The sequence below is a fragment of the Ceratotherium simum genome, chromosome 29, assembly GCF_057802395.1.
Source record: "Ceratotherium simum simum isolate JZ-2026a chromosome 29, ASM5780239v1, whole genome shotgun sequence".
Lineage (NCBI taxonomy): Eukaryota > Metazoa > Chordata > Mammalia > Perissodactyla > Rhinocerotidae > Ceratotherium > Ceratotherium simum.
The window spans coordinates 24768941-24785081 of NC_141928.1; the positions used below are offsets into that span (position 1 = coordinate 24768941).

General features: G+C 36.7%; 1 protein-coding gene across 5 annotated transcripts in view; it reads right to left on the reverse strand.

Annotated features, from left to right (window-relative positions):
- Positions 1–9955: 9955 nt before the first annotated feature.
- Positions 9956–16141, reverse strand: part of MUSK (muscle associated receptor tyrosine kinase) — an 88577-nt gene continuing 82391 nt past the window's right edge. For all 5 annotated transcript variants that reach the window (XM_087419592.1, XM_087419589.1, XM_004423321.3 and 2 more), the window contains 4 exons: positions 13865–14066; positions 13092–13283; positions 11794–11942; positions 9956–10638 (listed from right to left, as the gene is read on the reverse strand). In XM_087419592.1, the coding sequence (XP_087275718.1) occupies positions 9956–10638; positions 11794–11942; positions 13092–13283; positions 13865–14066 (1226 nt within the window). The remainder of the gene's footprint in view (positions 10639–11793; positions 11943–13091; positions 13284–13864; positions 14067–16141) is intronic.

Below are 16141 nucleotides of genomic sequence, written 5' to 3' on the forward strand. Positions count from 1 at the left end.
CTAAATAATACGAGGCAATCTTGGGGAAAAAAATTTAAGTGTAGATTTTTAAAATGTAGAATCTAAGTGTAAAAGAGTCATGTCAATGGATTAATGGTTTTTCCTTTAGAGCTGTGGTGTCTTGGAGTCATTTTGTTGATTGTGCTGTAGATATAATGATTTACCCAGTAATGGTAAGTTCTGGGCAAGTGCCAGATAAATTCATATTCATTGCAATAAGAAGAGAAGTCTTTCACAAGGAAAACTGAATTTTCTCCAAATTTCTCTAAAATTGGATAAGCAGATGCGTAATTCCTTCCAAAATTGTCTTAAGTGTTTAAAAATTAAAAACTGTGTTTTCATAAAGCTTTGCAAAACTGATCTCATAGTGAGAAACTGGGTTTGTCAGCCATCAAAACTGAGATAAAGATGTTTCCCCTAAAAAATTAGAGGCGTTATCAAAAATTATCGTAAAAATTGTGACTCCTTAGGCATTTCCTGGTTTTCTTTGCCTTCTTAAAAATTGAATTTACTGTGGTTCTTTGCTCTCTCCGTGTCATTCTTCTGTAGGTCTCTCTCTCTTCTTCAGTCATTTTTTTCCTCATTGTCTGTCACTTCTGAGAGTACTTTGGGGAATGGACTGACATTGGGGTGGTTCTTTTTACAGGTTGCCATACACAAAGCGACCTGAGCAGAGTGACGTGGGACAGAATGATCCTGAGATCACTCTTCTCTCCTGAGAAGGTGATCTCTGAGTAGCAAGGTGACAAATGAATGAAGATAAAATGAATGAATCCATGACACTCAATGGACTTTCTTAAGATCCTTAAATGTAATACATAGCAATAATTTTTAAAGCCAAGATAGCAAAAGTGGAGCTGACATTAAATCATATGTTTAGTCCATACTTGAGTTAAGTATCAGTTGAAATAAGGAGCATCATACTAACTACCATGGTGTTAACATTGCTAAAAAAGAAAGTCAGAAAGCAGTGTCGTGCCAACACTTCTAATTTTAATCACAGCTCTAAATAGTTAAGAGCACACCCAGAAAATGAGAGTGTCTATCTAAGTCTGGTGTTTTCTGTGGTTAGCATCTCTCTGACATAACTTTAGATAGCACAGGTGGTGTCTCTTCTTATGGACACAATTCTAAATATGGTGGTGTGTACTTTCCAGAGGCTGTGGTTTGAAGGGAGAGTAATGATGGCTACTTGCGTAAATGCAAGTATGATGACGAAGCTCCTGAGAAAAAATATCCCTTTGGAATCTCTTAGAAGTTTTTAATTAGGAGCGATTCAGTAAGGAAGGCATGTAAAGGTTTAGAAGTCATGTAATTATTTTCCTTCACGTTTATTTTGCTTTATACTCAGATGATGTGATCTTTTAGAAGGCAAGGCAAACATCTAGACACACATATATTTTTGTTTATAATTATAAGAAAAACACTGGCAAAGACTTGTTTTTTAATCAGACCCTCACACCTATGAGTCCTTCTTACTGATGTAGTTTCTGAGGCTTCCGTAAATGTAATGGCTCACAGTCCCGAAAGCCACTGAGTGGTAGTGCTGTTGTTTCTATACTGATCTGTACCAAAGCAAAGATTTATAAGTGTGTAGATCTTGGTGACTGTGCTACTTAGATAGACTTGAGACGAGTAAAAGAATGGTGACCTGAAATAGATTTGCTGTAAAGATTTGAATCCACAAGGATGGGGCAACATCCTCCCCAAAATGAGGAAGACTTTGGTTAAAGTGGGGAAATGAGCATAGCATCAAGCTATCGCTCCCCCAAATTCTCATAGAGTGACACATAGACCATGTTAAAATGAAAACATGCACATCAGTACTGCAAATCAGGAATGGGTAACAGGACCCTGCAAAAAACTGGTGAATTTCTGCCAGCTGTAATAGAAACGGGCGAGGGTATTGGAAGCTACTATAATGGACACAGTCTGCCCCCTTGAGAACAAGTACCTAAGTCAGCAGCACTGGCACACTAAGTGTGCACTCATATTGGAGAGGCTCTGAGACGCCTCCCTCAGAGCAACACCAAGCTGGGAGGCAGTTTCCAGCTTTCCTCCTAGATCAAGCATTGAAATAGAGCAGAGAGCCTGGTTCTGGGCAGGAGAATTTGAAGCTCTCATCTATAACGTGTAGTTAGAAATATGAGTCTGGAGTTGGAGAGAGAGGTTTGAGCTAAAGATAAAAATTGCAGCTTGTAGGGGCTGGCCCGGTGGCGTAGTGGTTAAGTTTGCATGCTCCACTTTGGTGGCCTGGGGTTCACAGGTTCGGATCCTGGGTGTGGACCTACACACTGCTCATTAAGCCATGCCGTGGCAACGTCCCACATACAAAATAGAGGAAGACTGGCACAGATGTTAGCTCAGGGCCAATCTTCCTCACCAAAAAAATTTTTTTAATTTAAATTTAATTTTAATTAATTTTAATTTTAATTTAATAAAATTTTAAATAGTAGTCCCCCCTTATCCACGGTTTTGCTTTTGTGGTTTCAGTTACCCGCCATCAACCAAGTTCCAGAAGCAGATAACCCTCCTTCTGACGTGCTATCGGAAGGTCAGTAGTAGCCTAATGCTCCTCACAATGCCTACGTCATTCACATCACTTCATCTCATCACCCTAGGCATTTTATCATCTCACATCATCACAAGAAGAAGAAGGGTGAGTACAGTACAATAAGATATTTTGAGAGAGAGAGAGCACACATTCACATAAATTTACTACAGTACCTTGTTATAATTGTTCTATTTTGTTATTAGTTATTGCTGTTAATCTCTTACTGTGCCCAATTTATAAATTGAACTTTATCATAGGTATATATATAGCATAAACATAGCATATATAAGGTTTGGTACTATCCACCGTTTCAGGCATCCACTGGGGGTCTTGGAATATATGCCCCACGGATAAGGGGGGACTACGGTGGGTGGTTATTTGTAGCTATACAACTAGAGGAGATCAAGGGAGAGTACACATAAAAGAGAGATGCTCCCCGAGGGTCGAGCTGTGGTGTGTTCTGATATTAAGAGGCTGGGAGAAATAGGAGGAAAGAAAGAACCAACAAAGAGGATTCAGGAGGAGTGAGCAGGTAATTCCTAAGCTGTTTCAACTGTTCCAGAGAGGCTTCTTGATCAAAATGATAGACTGAACCCTTTCCTTTCCTCCCAAGATTTCACTGATGTGACGGTAAGTGTATACGGATAAGAATAAATCTATGTACATACTGAAACCAATCTAAGCGCCATTACTTTGACAAATATTTGGAAAGTGGAATATGTCTTAATGTTCTTTTTCATGAATAATGCAGGGCACAGGAAATGCGAGCTGCAGCCTGAGGTACACAGGAGCCAGCTGTCAGGGGAGGTGGGAAGTGATTTCACATGAGTAAGGACTCCAGGCTCTGAGGCAGCAGATACAGAGAGCAGGGAGGGCTGTGGGTTGTCAATCAGGGTGGCCAATGAGGGGCTTATATGTCGAGCAGGTGGACTGAGAGGCTTCCCCACCAGCTGGAGCCCCACAAAATGCTCTGTGAGTAGACTGGAAGATTTGCCTGGGAAGGGGCCTTGGTATGAGGGTTGAATCTGGGTAGGGAGGCAGAATGGAATACCAGGAGACTGTTACACTCTCACAGGAGATGGAAGGATGGAGTGAAATATACAGAACTATTGTATCCTCAGAGTGGAGTCCTTCATCACTTTGGCAATTTGGGGGGTTCAAACTCAGCCTGCCTATACCCTCCCCATGAACCACATGAACCATATGTGCAGAACTCACAGATAGCCATCCCACTGAAGAGAGGCCTTCCTGTATAAATATGCCAACAAAATTGCAAAGGAACCCCACTCCTGCTACCAATATGAATCAGAACAAGTCTTCATTTGTAATTGTAAATGGTAAGTCAATGATCACCAGGCATATATGGAAAACAAAGGCATGAAAGAGGAGAGGCAGGAGAAAGAGGAAGAAAAAATAATGTAAAGAACAGAAGAGAATATAAAAATTCTGTGATATCGTAAATGATACTTCATCCATAAAATAGAGGAAATAAAAAGAATTAATGGATCTTAAAATACGTTATCAAATTAAAATAATTGAATATCATTATTTGTTTGGCAATGCACAAATATTTACATAATCACATATTGTAGACATTTTGTTTCTTTTTCTCACAATTAGAATCAGCTGATAGTCAACACCCAAATTTTAATTTATTGCTGAACAAAATGCAAATATTATAGATCCTGACAGCATAGGAACAGGGTAGAGTTGACTGACAGAGCGTAAGGGGAAGGGAAAAAGTGGTGAGGGGAAGTGTGGGAGCTCTAATTGTATCTTACATAGTCCAGCATCAACGGGTAACCTTTGCTTAAGTACATGTTTTAAAAATTATAATGATAATATAACTGATAATAAGTTAACATATCTCAGGAAATCAAGAGGGGGTTTGAGTAAAAGTGCTGTAAACTACCCATCTTTATGAAGGGAGATATTACATACCTTTTTAAATTGATCATTTCAGAAAGAGACATAAGCATATTTGTTAGAATTGCAGTGGTAATTGCCAGAAGAACTGAAACCAGAAATGAGTAAAGTGGTTTGCACTTAAGGCTGGAACTAGAGATAAATAGGAAGAGAGGACCTTTTATTTTTTATTTGTACCCTTCTTAGGAGTTTTTTTAAAAAGAACATGTGTATATATTGCTTTTATAAATAAATAACAATTATTTAAAAATAAACTAACCAAGATCATAGAGAAAGAAACTCCTAAGTTTATGAAACTGTCATAATGCTGATGCCAAACTCTAACAGAGAAGAAAATGATAAACATTTAATTTCATTAACTTATAAATATCGATGCAAATAAATGTTAATAAAACAGATTTGGTAGTAAATTAAAAGATTGACATGACACACCCAAAGAGAGTTTATTCCCAGAACATAAGGATATTTCAACATTAGGAAATCAATTTATACATTTCTACATATTAACAGATTAATTAAGGAAAAAGCCACAATCATCTCAACAGACTGAAAATTCAACATTCTCTCCTGATTAATAAAATCTTATAGTAAAAGACAAATATAAGTATACATTTTAACATGATTACAGTGGTTGAAACATGTATGACAAAATTTACCTCCTTAATATATAAAGTGCTTTTACAAAGCAACAAGAAGATACATCTAATAGAAAAATAACAGTAGGAGGCAAATTGCAGAGTAAATCAATTGTCCCTAAAACATTGAAAAAATGTTCAACCTTATCTTATTTAAAGAAATGTAAGCATAAGCTACAAAATAAAAATTTTAAGCTATTGTATTGGCAATTATTAAAATACTAATACTTAGTATTGGTGAGGTTGAAAGAAATGGACTCTCTTGTCTGGCTGGAAGATGTATATGTTGATAAAATAATTCAGGAGGATAACTTGTCAATATATTAAAAAGCATTAAAAGTATATCTACCTTTTGATCTAGAAATTCCATTTTTAGGAATTATAGCTGAATAACTCACTTAAGATATATGCTCACAAAATTTAGCAACAGGATTAATTATCAAAATATTGTATTTTATAACAAAAAATAGAAATAAACCAAATGGCCAACAATAGAATAATAGTTAAATAAATTACACTGTCTGTATAATAGAATATTATTCAACCATCAAAAGTGATGTTGCACATGAATATTTGTTGATATGGAAGATGTTTATGGTACCTTCAGTGATAAAAACAAAGATTGAAACAGTATAACAGTATGCTCTTGTTTTCATTAAAATGATTATCTATCATCTATCTATTTACCTACCTACTTGAAAAAGACTAGAAGAATATTTATCATGATGTTAATGTTAGTTATAACTGGTTGTTTTCATTTTCTTTATTTTGTACATTGTATATTATTGTACATTATTGCTTATTATTTTCAAAAAATAAACAAGTATTGCTTTTGCCATACAAAAGTAAATGTTATTTTAAAGTAAAACTATGTACATATTTTCTCTTTTGTGTAAAGTATGACAAAGGTTTAATCTTCTTTTTATAAAACAACTCTTACTAATCAATTAGAAAATGAACAACACAATAGAAAAATAGACTATAGATGATTCCCAAAATAAAAACTATAAATCACCTAGTAACAAGAAAAATTCAACCTCGCTAGTAATTTCAAAAGTAAAATCAAAATGAGATAATCCTTTTCTATAACCAAATAGACAAAAGGCTTCTAAAAAGTAGAGAATTAATTCTTTGTGACAGCAAATGTGTAGGGCTATGAGATCTCTTGTACAATGCAGAGATGGGAACTATTTTTAGAAAATGTGACAATGCATAATAAAAGCCTTAATATTGTGCATGCTATTTGGCCCAGCCATTCTCTTTCTCAGAATTTCCATAAAGAGATAATTCTGAACATGTGCATGTAAGGATGACTATTACAGTATTGTTTGTAATAGAGAAAATTAGAAAAAAACTCAAATTAAAAAATAAGAGATTAAATGAATTACGATATATCCATACAATGGAATATCATTCAGAAATCAAATTGGACTTTCAGAAGAATATTTAATGCCTTGGAATAGGTTCATAATATACTGCAAAGTGGAAGAAAGTGTTCTTTTTCTGCTCCATCACAATACCAGGGAACGGAGTTTTTTGGTGCCATGTGCTATACCCTGGTCCTCTTTCACGGTTGATATTTGATCACTTAAATGACATGTTGGTGCCTCACCGATGCCTGTCCCGACACTTAGTAACAATGGCTCTGTGAGTGTCTCTCTCTCGTCTCCTTTTTTGAATTTGTACAGTGATTCTACACCGGGAAAAGTCTTTACTTAAAAAAGAAAACAATACTGGTAAATAATGTGTCCATGTTCCTGAGCTACAGAACCCTGGGACGAGCACGAAGAAAATGAGATAGTGATCTTAAACCTAAAAATGCATTTAGAGCTAACGAAAAAATAAACATGCCATCTCTTTGACTTTTTGATGAAATTGACAATGCTAAAATAGACTTTTTTGCTATTCAATAAAAAGACTTGGATAGGAAATTAATAGTAGAAGAGGTATCGTGTGTGCTTTGAAACTACATGCAAATTACAGATTACCTTTACATAGTCTTCGAAGCTCAATTGTTCACTCTCTGATGAACTGAAGCACCACAGAATGGTGGTTGAGAGCCAAGCCTCTTTCAATCATAAACTACACTCTATTGCTCTGTGTGTTTGGGCCAGTTATACAATCTCTCTGTGCCTGTTTCATTACCTAAAAAATGGGCTTAATGATAGTGCTGACATACAGCTATGTTAAGTGGTTTAAGTTAATAATTTAGAGGCCTTAGAGTACGCATGGTAAGCCTTCAATAAATGCTAGCTGATAGTGTTATTTTTATTACTACCACTACTATAATGGGAGTTCTACTTGTTATTTTAGTTTTCAGTTACTTTAAATATTTAATAAAATTGAATGGTTTCCATAGTATTTACTTGCTCGCTCACTCATTCACTCATTATATTTACCTATATCTCTATGATTTTTTGTAATTTGGGTTTTGTAATTTGGGATCTTGAATACCAGAGCCTAAAAAAACACACAGACCGAGCATCCGTGAGGCTCTAGAAGCCATGAGGAAGAGACGGGGAAGTAAGGGCAGTTACTCAGCAGCGGGGAGGGAAGCAGAGACCAGCTCAAATAGAACGGGGGCTATGGAAACCTGGTTCTGAGGGACAACACGACATCTGCCACATGCTGGGTCCTCCGAGGAAATGTCCCGATCCTGCTTGTCTGTGGGGTAGCTTTTCCGATTGGCCTGACTTCCGTGTCTTTCTTTTATCATAAACTCTATCAGCTGAGGAAACCTGAGGACATCTTTGAAGCTGGCAGAGCATCTGTGACCCACATATGTGAACCATTTAAAGTATGCCATGGATATCTACGTGAAAGTTCTAGACTTGCTGGTGGCCCTCTCCAATTTTTCCACTTTGTTGGCCTCTTGGCCTTCTGTTTGGGACTCATGCTGCAACCTTATTCTTCATCTAGCCGTTTGGATGACTGTCTCAATTTTGGACTTACAATCAGCACCTTAAGCACCTCACGAGGTCTCAGTCCTAACGTCCTACTTCCGCATTTATGAGTCAGAACTGTGAATGAGCACGTCCTTATCTTGTCATAGCCCCTGCAATCTGCTCTGGCCTGATAAGGAGAAAGGTTAGATAACAGACAGGTATGCAGTGACAGAGCAGGAGTAATGGGCAGTCAGATTGAAGTGGAGGGTATCTGAGCAAGAGGATTTCATGGGTGAGGGAGAAGGCAAAGTCCAGGGTAATTTCTATGTTTTTGTCTTGGTTTCCTGGAGGGACTGTGAACAAGAAATGGCAGCTTTTCCAGCAAAGACGACAAGTTGTGGCATGCAGGTGGATTTGGAGAATTCAGGGGAGCCTTCCAGCAGACAGTTGAAAATCTGCTTTCAAGAATTCAGACCATTTCTCCATTGCCCTAACTACTAATTAGTTTGAACCAAAGTAAGCTGGTGTAAAGTAGACTGCTATTTTCTCTTCCCTGTTTATTTGCTTTTCAGGAGAATCTGGATTCATACTATATCAGGACTAAACTCATATCATTCATGTTGGCCTTAGATAAAGGTATATTGTGTGGGGCTCTACTGAGAAATATCGTGCACCAGGAATCTGAGTTCCAGAGGGCTTTTTCAAGAATCAAAAGATGTAACAAGATGGGTTAATAGTAATGCAGAAAGTTGGTAAGCAACACTATGTTAATTCTACTGCCTATCGAATTGGTTTCTAGAAGGAAAAAAATGTCAGAATGCACAAAAACATCAAGTTTGAAATAACTCGGAGCCACAAGAGCATCTTGTGAAATCTCATGGTATAAACCATGGTTTCAGAGATTTAACAGACTGTGGCAATTAAATTAATAGATGACACATTTGAAACATATGGCTTCAAAAGCAAGTACAGAAGAAAATAGTAATACTTTGCAAAAGGTATATACATGTTAGCCCTCAACGTTATTTAGAATATTATATTTCTGCCAAGTGTTTATTGTATGTATGAAATAAAAGGAAAAAATATAGCTAAATAACTGAAAAAGGACAGGAAGTCCTGGAAAGAAGAAATAAAGATTAAAGCAAAAGAAAAGGTACCAATAAAATTTTCAAAGAAAAATTAAAATTAATAAAACACAAAAACTTTTTTCAGAAAAACTATAGGAATAAAATAAGCAGATTAAATTCTTGACAAGTGCACACAAAAGAAACACTTCCAGAAGAGTCAATGACAGAAAAGGGAACTAAAAATCACAATAAGAATATAGCTTAGCAGATTTGTCATTTTATTCCTTAGACACCCCCTATCAATAAAGTAAACCACAACTTGTAGAATGTAAACAAATATAAAAGTATGCATTTAATGCAAGAAAGAAATTTAATAAAAAACTAACACCCGTCTTTGGGTGGGGAGACGATGAATGGTTTTTTCCTTCTTTTTAGTTTTCTGAACTTTACCTAAATTTCTTCCAGGAAGATACACTACTTTTATAATGGACAGGAATTAACTCTATTAAAAATGAAGCTCTGAACTACATTTCATATTAAAATTTCATACAGCAGAGTCTGACTCGGCTGTCAGCTAATTCAGGAACCGAACAGGATGACATTCTTTCCTGTACAATATGTAATACAAACTTTCCCCACGAGGAAGAATAGTTATCTCCGGTCATCTGACACATTTCCCAGCCTGCGTTTGCAATCATCAGCTTTCAGTAGATTGGTCTACTATACGAGTTCTGCACTGTCTTTGTTTCTCCCAAGAAACAAACAACATGCCACTCGTGTCTATTATTATTCTTTCCTATTTGGGTCTTGTTGGCCTCTGGCGTTGGATTCCTCCGGCTCACAGAGTCTGAGCGGAGACTGCAGTGTTCTATTTGCACATCTTCGACCTTAGACACTCACAGTTCCCTCTGCCCTCTCACACATGCGTTCCAGAATTCGGTGGATGCTGGTGAAACTGGGTCTGTCCGCAGGCAGCTTGCTCCAACACAGGCGCATCAGATTGTACAGCTCCAGGGGGCAGTTCTCAGGGCAGGAGAGGATGTTGCCATCTCGCACGTAGTAGATGACCTCCTCGTGGGCCATCCCGTAGTAGGGCTGCAGGCCGTAGGAGAAGATCTCCCACAGGACCACGCCGTAGGCCCACACATCAGACTCCGTGGTATAGCGGTTGTAGAAAATAGACTCAGGTGGCATCCAGCGGATGGGGATAGCATCGTTTTCATTAGCTTTGTAGTAGTCAGCTGAGTAGATGTTTCTAGAGAGGCCAAAGTCGGCAATTTTCACCACCATGTTCTCACCCACCAGGCAGTTCCTGGTGGCTAAATCCCGGTGGACAAACTTGCGCTCTGAGAGGTAAGCCATGCCGGCTGCCACCTGCCTGGCTATGCATAGCTGCTCAGCACAGGAGAGGGGCGGAGGGCCGGGGCTGGAGACCTGAGCCCTCGTGGACAAGTCGCTGTGGCTGAGGCTACACACGGTGTGAGGGGACATGCTGCGGAGGAACTCGTTGAGGTCACCGTAGGCCATGTATTCAAAGAGCAGGCACATGGGCTTCCCGACAGCACACACGCCTGGAACCAAAATAACGTCCTTGGTGAGGTTGGGTTTCTAAAGTGACACATGGAAAGAGCACCCCAAAAGCCAAGGAGCAAATCAGAAAATATGGAGCCCTGGTTTTTTGTTGACAGCATCATAGTTGAACCCTGACCCCACTTCTTTGTGTCAACATCTCCTGTTTACCTGGTAAGATGCAGCTCATTTATCACTCCTCCTAGTGTTCCTCAGCTCCCGACCCTTCCAGCATCAGATTTTCCTTCTACAAGCCTCTAACAAAGCATCTACCGTCCTGTTATAACTACCCATTTATTGGAAGTTTGTCTCCCAATATTTTAGCACTTCGAAAGTAGAGATCACGTCTGATTCTTGTTTAAATTCCACATGCCTACCACGTGTCTGGCAGAGCAAGTGCTCTATAAATGTTTGATGAATGAACTTATGAATGGATGTTTGCTTTGAGTATGTAACGTAATTCCTCTGTTTCTGCTACTTCTCTTGGGAAGGATAATAAGGAGGCTATTGTATAAAATTTGGAAAGGATAACAAAAACAATCCAAGATCTTAGATGCAGTCTTCAGGTTGCTGCAGTAAAATATTCTGAAATTTAGGTTTTACAATGTTCATTTTAGAAAGGAAACAATGCTAATATAAATGGAATCTTAGATTTAGTGCCAAGAGGACGTTTGCAAATCTTGAATTCTTGCTATATTTGAGAGGGAAATTGGATACCTTGGAATATCAGATCATTTGGGCGCAATTTCACATCACCGTAAAAATAGATTATTAGATCTATTTTTTTTTCAGGCAAAAATTAGAAGTCTCTGTTCAAAAAGGAAGAGAAATAAAGAATACTATTCTCTTGGCTTATTTGTTTTGGGGTTAGATTTTAATTGCAGGGAATTTAGCAATCAATATATTTACATATAGCAGAGAGAAAATTAAGGAAATGACAACATATTTCTCTAAGAAATTTTAAGAAAACAAATTTTTTTAACTGAGGTTATTTAATGAAATGTTTCATTCCCTGGTACAGAAAATATTTGGAAAGGAACAGGGACATCTCTCTGATCAAAGAGTGAAGGAAAATCATAAGTGAAGTTTGAAGGAGGAAAGACTTGGAAAGCCCCAGTTTTTAGATATAATAAATTTCTTCACTTATATTTTCATACCTAAGAGTTTCACAATGTTAGGGTTATCAAACTCTGCCATGAGGGCTGCCTCCCTCTGAAAGTCGGCTTGCATGTCTGCTGAGGCCTCTTCCTTGAGCATCTTCACTGCCACCATAGTGAAAGGTTCATAGGGAAGTAAGCCCGGAGCCCTGAGAGATACATTTATTTAGAAGGAAATCGAAGATCAGGAACACCATACATATTCACATTATATCTACCCACATTCATACACATCCCCCACTTATGCAGCCTTTCCCAGAGCCACAGAGTCAAAGAAAGATGCCAAGAGTAGATTGTACTTAGAACTCCTTGACTCCAACTAATAAATTCGCTAGGGCTGTTTTCAACATAGATTAAGTTTGAAAAATGCATTATTTATAAATTACAGGCATTCGAAAATGCACAGATCCAATGAGATTATCATCGCCATCCCAACCTCTTAATCACTGGCCAGAATCTAAATTCCTGGAAGGCAGAGACCATGATTTATTCATCTTTATATCCCCAAAGGGCCTAAAATGGCGCCTTGCATATTTTTGGTTTCCAATAAAGATTTTCATTAATCATGTAAGCTCCATACCAGGGCCACTATGAGTGGAGGTAAGGCTGTGTCCTGCCCAAGAGCACCCGGCCAAAGTCACAATTGGTGATTAAAACCAAACCCACATTCTCTGGCCCAGCTGTGAGTCTGTGAGCTACATCCATGCAGAGAGGGTATTTTATTCCAATTCCCACAAATGCATTAAATGGGCCATGTTGGCCCTAATAAATACTCCTTTCTTGAGCTCATTTTTTCTGACATTTTTGCATTATTTTTTTCCTTTTCTGTTTGCCATTCCATGAACATCTATTTAATATCTGCACGTGTCAGGCTCTGAGTTCTTAAACTGAAACTCTAGTTGGAAGGAAACTTTAAATGAAGTGGAGAAAGTAGCAATAGAAAATGGAAGAGAAGTAAATTTTAGGATTATTTACTAAAAACAATGCCAGAAATTATGATTGAAAATCTGACAAAATTATTTTCTGAAAAGGAGATATGATTAAACTTTGCCAATTGCTTGTAATTTGAACACTACATAAATGAAGATTCTCTCCATATATACAACCCTATTTTCCAGCAGAGAGGAAAAATTAAGATTCAAAGTATAGTACTCAATACAAATAAGGTTAATGGTGTGAAGAATGAACTAATTTGATAATAACTATTATACATACTGTATAGACATCAAAGTAATGGTCTGGTAACTTTTCAGACACAATGTATTTCATTGGAGAGATTTTTACACGGGTAACATTACCTTGCTTGAAAGACCCTTCCGAACGCTCCCTCTCCAATATCTCTCACATATTCGATGTTATTCCTTGGATACTCCAGACTGAGCAATTTGGGATTCAGAAGGAGTGGCATCCTCTGGTACATGGGGTTGGGATGAAGTCTGTCTAGCAAGAGCTCAGAAGGAAGAGTAGTGAGGGTCACTGCTGCTGATTCTCTGCAGGTAAGACAGGTAAGACCAATAATGAGCTCAGAATAACGTGAGAGCTTTATGCTCAGACTTAGGTTCTAAAGAGATATGGTGTTTAGGACCAAACAAAACAAATTCTACTAAGGCAGACAAAGATCCTTCAGTTTTAGAGCAAGAAGTATTTCGTTTTTGGTCTAGAGTCAAAAGGCACGTGTTCTCAGGAATTTTGTCACTACTCAATCTAGCAGTGGCAATGGGGCTGAGGGGGAAGAAGGGGAGCAGTAATAGCCATATGCTTCCAAATCATTGTTTAGATTCTATCTGCTGTGAAAAATTAACCTTAGAAGATACGATCCTATGCAAAAAGTTATTAATATTTTTAAAGATCGTGGTGGGGGTGCTTAATTTTAAAGCAAGGCAATGGATGTCATAAAGAGACTGGCAGTGTTATATATACATATGTATATATACGTATATGTATGTGTATATGTATATATATATGTGTATGTATACGTAATATGTATATATCCTCGCATCCCCAATTCCAATATGAAATATGTAGGTTTTAAATTACTATTACATGTGATTAGCTTAAACTAGAATCTCACCTTTTCTTATTTTTCCATTGTTTTCGTCTTCGGCAGCAATAAAGAGTAGTTATGGTAAGAAGCACAAATACTGCAAAGCTGGACATGATGGAGATTATTACGGTCATGGAGTATGTAGGTGAGACAGCAAAGGAGGAAGAGGAGGAGGAAGGTAAATCTGGAATGTCCACGCTTGGCTTTGAGGATGGTATTGGCGGGAATGCTGTAAGTAAACGATAATGCTTTTTATTCATTCTTAAACTTTTAAGAAGCAATTTTTGTATTCAGGCCATCAGTAAACTGAATTTGATTTTAAGACTATGTTTTTATGTATCAGGATCTCCCTGTCCAACTGTAAGAATCCAGTGAGGTCCAATTGTAAACAATCCAGCTTACAGAATCATAGAATTTTAAAGATAAGTCTCAGAGAAAGGAAGTATTTTTTCCAAGACAAATGAAGATCCTGGGCTAGTGCTCTTTACACTGCATCATATTGTATATGACCTGACAACAATCATGGAAATTATTAAGTTCTTAAGTAAAATATTTTTATGAAATTATACTTGAGGTCAGGATCGTTTAAAGCTAAGCTTTTATACACATTTACTGTTGATTTACAAATAGAATAAGAATAATAGAAGAAGACAAAAGGTGGAAATATTAGGACAGAAATGAGCGAGTTAGTTCATCTAACAACTGAACTTCTATCAAACCCCTATTAAAAAGTTCAATGTGATATAAAACAAGATAAAATCTGCATTACTGCTGGAAATTAAAAGATATCATACTCACATCACTCTGTTTGTAGAGTGCAAATTCCATTCTATATCTATTAAATCAACCTTATTAATTATATTTTAAATCTTTTTAGTTGATTAAGACAAAAACATGGATACAGAATATTTTAATAACATAATCGATAAGAATGTTTTCATAGTGAAGAATCAACTTGGTGCCCTAAAAAGGGAGAAAAACCCTTATTTTCAAATATTTGTGGAATACTGACAGACATGGTCTTTTGTTAGGCCACAAAGGTAAATCTCAATAAAGTTCAAAAGCCGAAATTATGCAGATCTATTCTTTGACCAAAATGCATTTAACAACAGATTAAATAAAATCCAATAGGATATCCAAACAAAGAAAAAATTCAATAATTTTTCAATCAAAGAGTAATAAGTAGCCATCATTACAGATTAGACAATAACTTCCTAATAGTGTGCATGAAATTTGGCCAAAGCTATGCTCAATGATAAACTCATAAGGTCATCTCTTTCTGTTAAATAAAAAGAATGAAAGTGAATGAACTAAACATTTGACTCAAGACTTTGGAAAAGAAACAAAAACTACGGGATACAAAGGAAAATAGGTGATAAAGTAATAGCCATGTACAAACAGAAATTAATACGTTAGAATACACATACCACAAACTATAGACTTAAAAAATATGTCAGTAGTTTGTCTTATAAATATTTAAAGTAGTTTAATCAGTGGAATTTTAATTTTAAAAAGATAAGAAAGGCACGAACATACAAAATTAGGAATGACAAAGGAGTTATTACAATAGATTCAAAGGTCCATAAAATTGAAATAATGTATAATTATTCGATTACATTTAAAAAATCTTAAGGAAAATGATAGGAACAAATTAATTACCAAATTTGAAGCATTAGAAAATCTGAATATAGCCACAACCAGGAAATTTAAAAGTCATTATAGAATTATGGATACATTCAGTCTTGGAAGAGATAAAATTTCCCTATTTTATAATATATTCCAGTAAGACAAAAACCTTTCAAATTATTTTAGGAAGTTATGATAATATTAATATCACAACCTGACAATGTTAGCACAAAAGAAAAGTACATACAGAGATTATAGAACATAGATTTAAAAGCTCCTAAATGAAACATAAGCAATTGACTGCAATATAGTAAAGGAATAATGATTTAATATAAGGAAATATATTAATATAACACATCACGAAGGCAAAAGAAAACTTTTACTCCAGTAGATGCCTAAAGCTATTTGAAGTAGGACCCTTTAAAAGCAGAGATTACAAGGGGTGCCATGTATGATTTCTTGGTCCACGAGTGGACTCAGGGATTATATCCTTAGCATTAATGGCTAAGCAAGTGGTTTTGAAGCCTGTGGAGGCTAAATTTGGTCTTCTAGCTGTGACTGGAAAAACGTCAGCACAGTAGTAAATCATCTGTGAAGGTCCAATGACAGCATTTCCAACAGGTATCACAGTAATGGTGGACTTAGATTTCCCAGGTTCCTCTTTGATTGGTTTGAAAG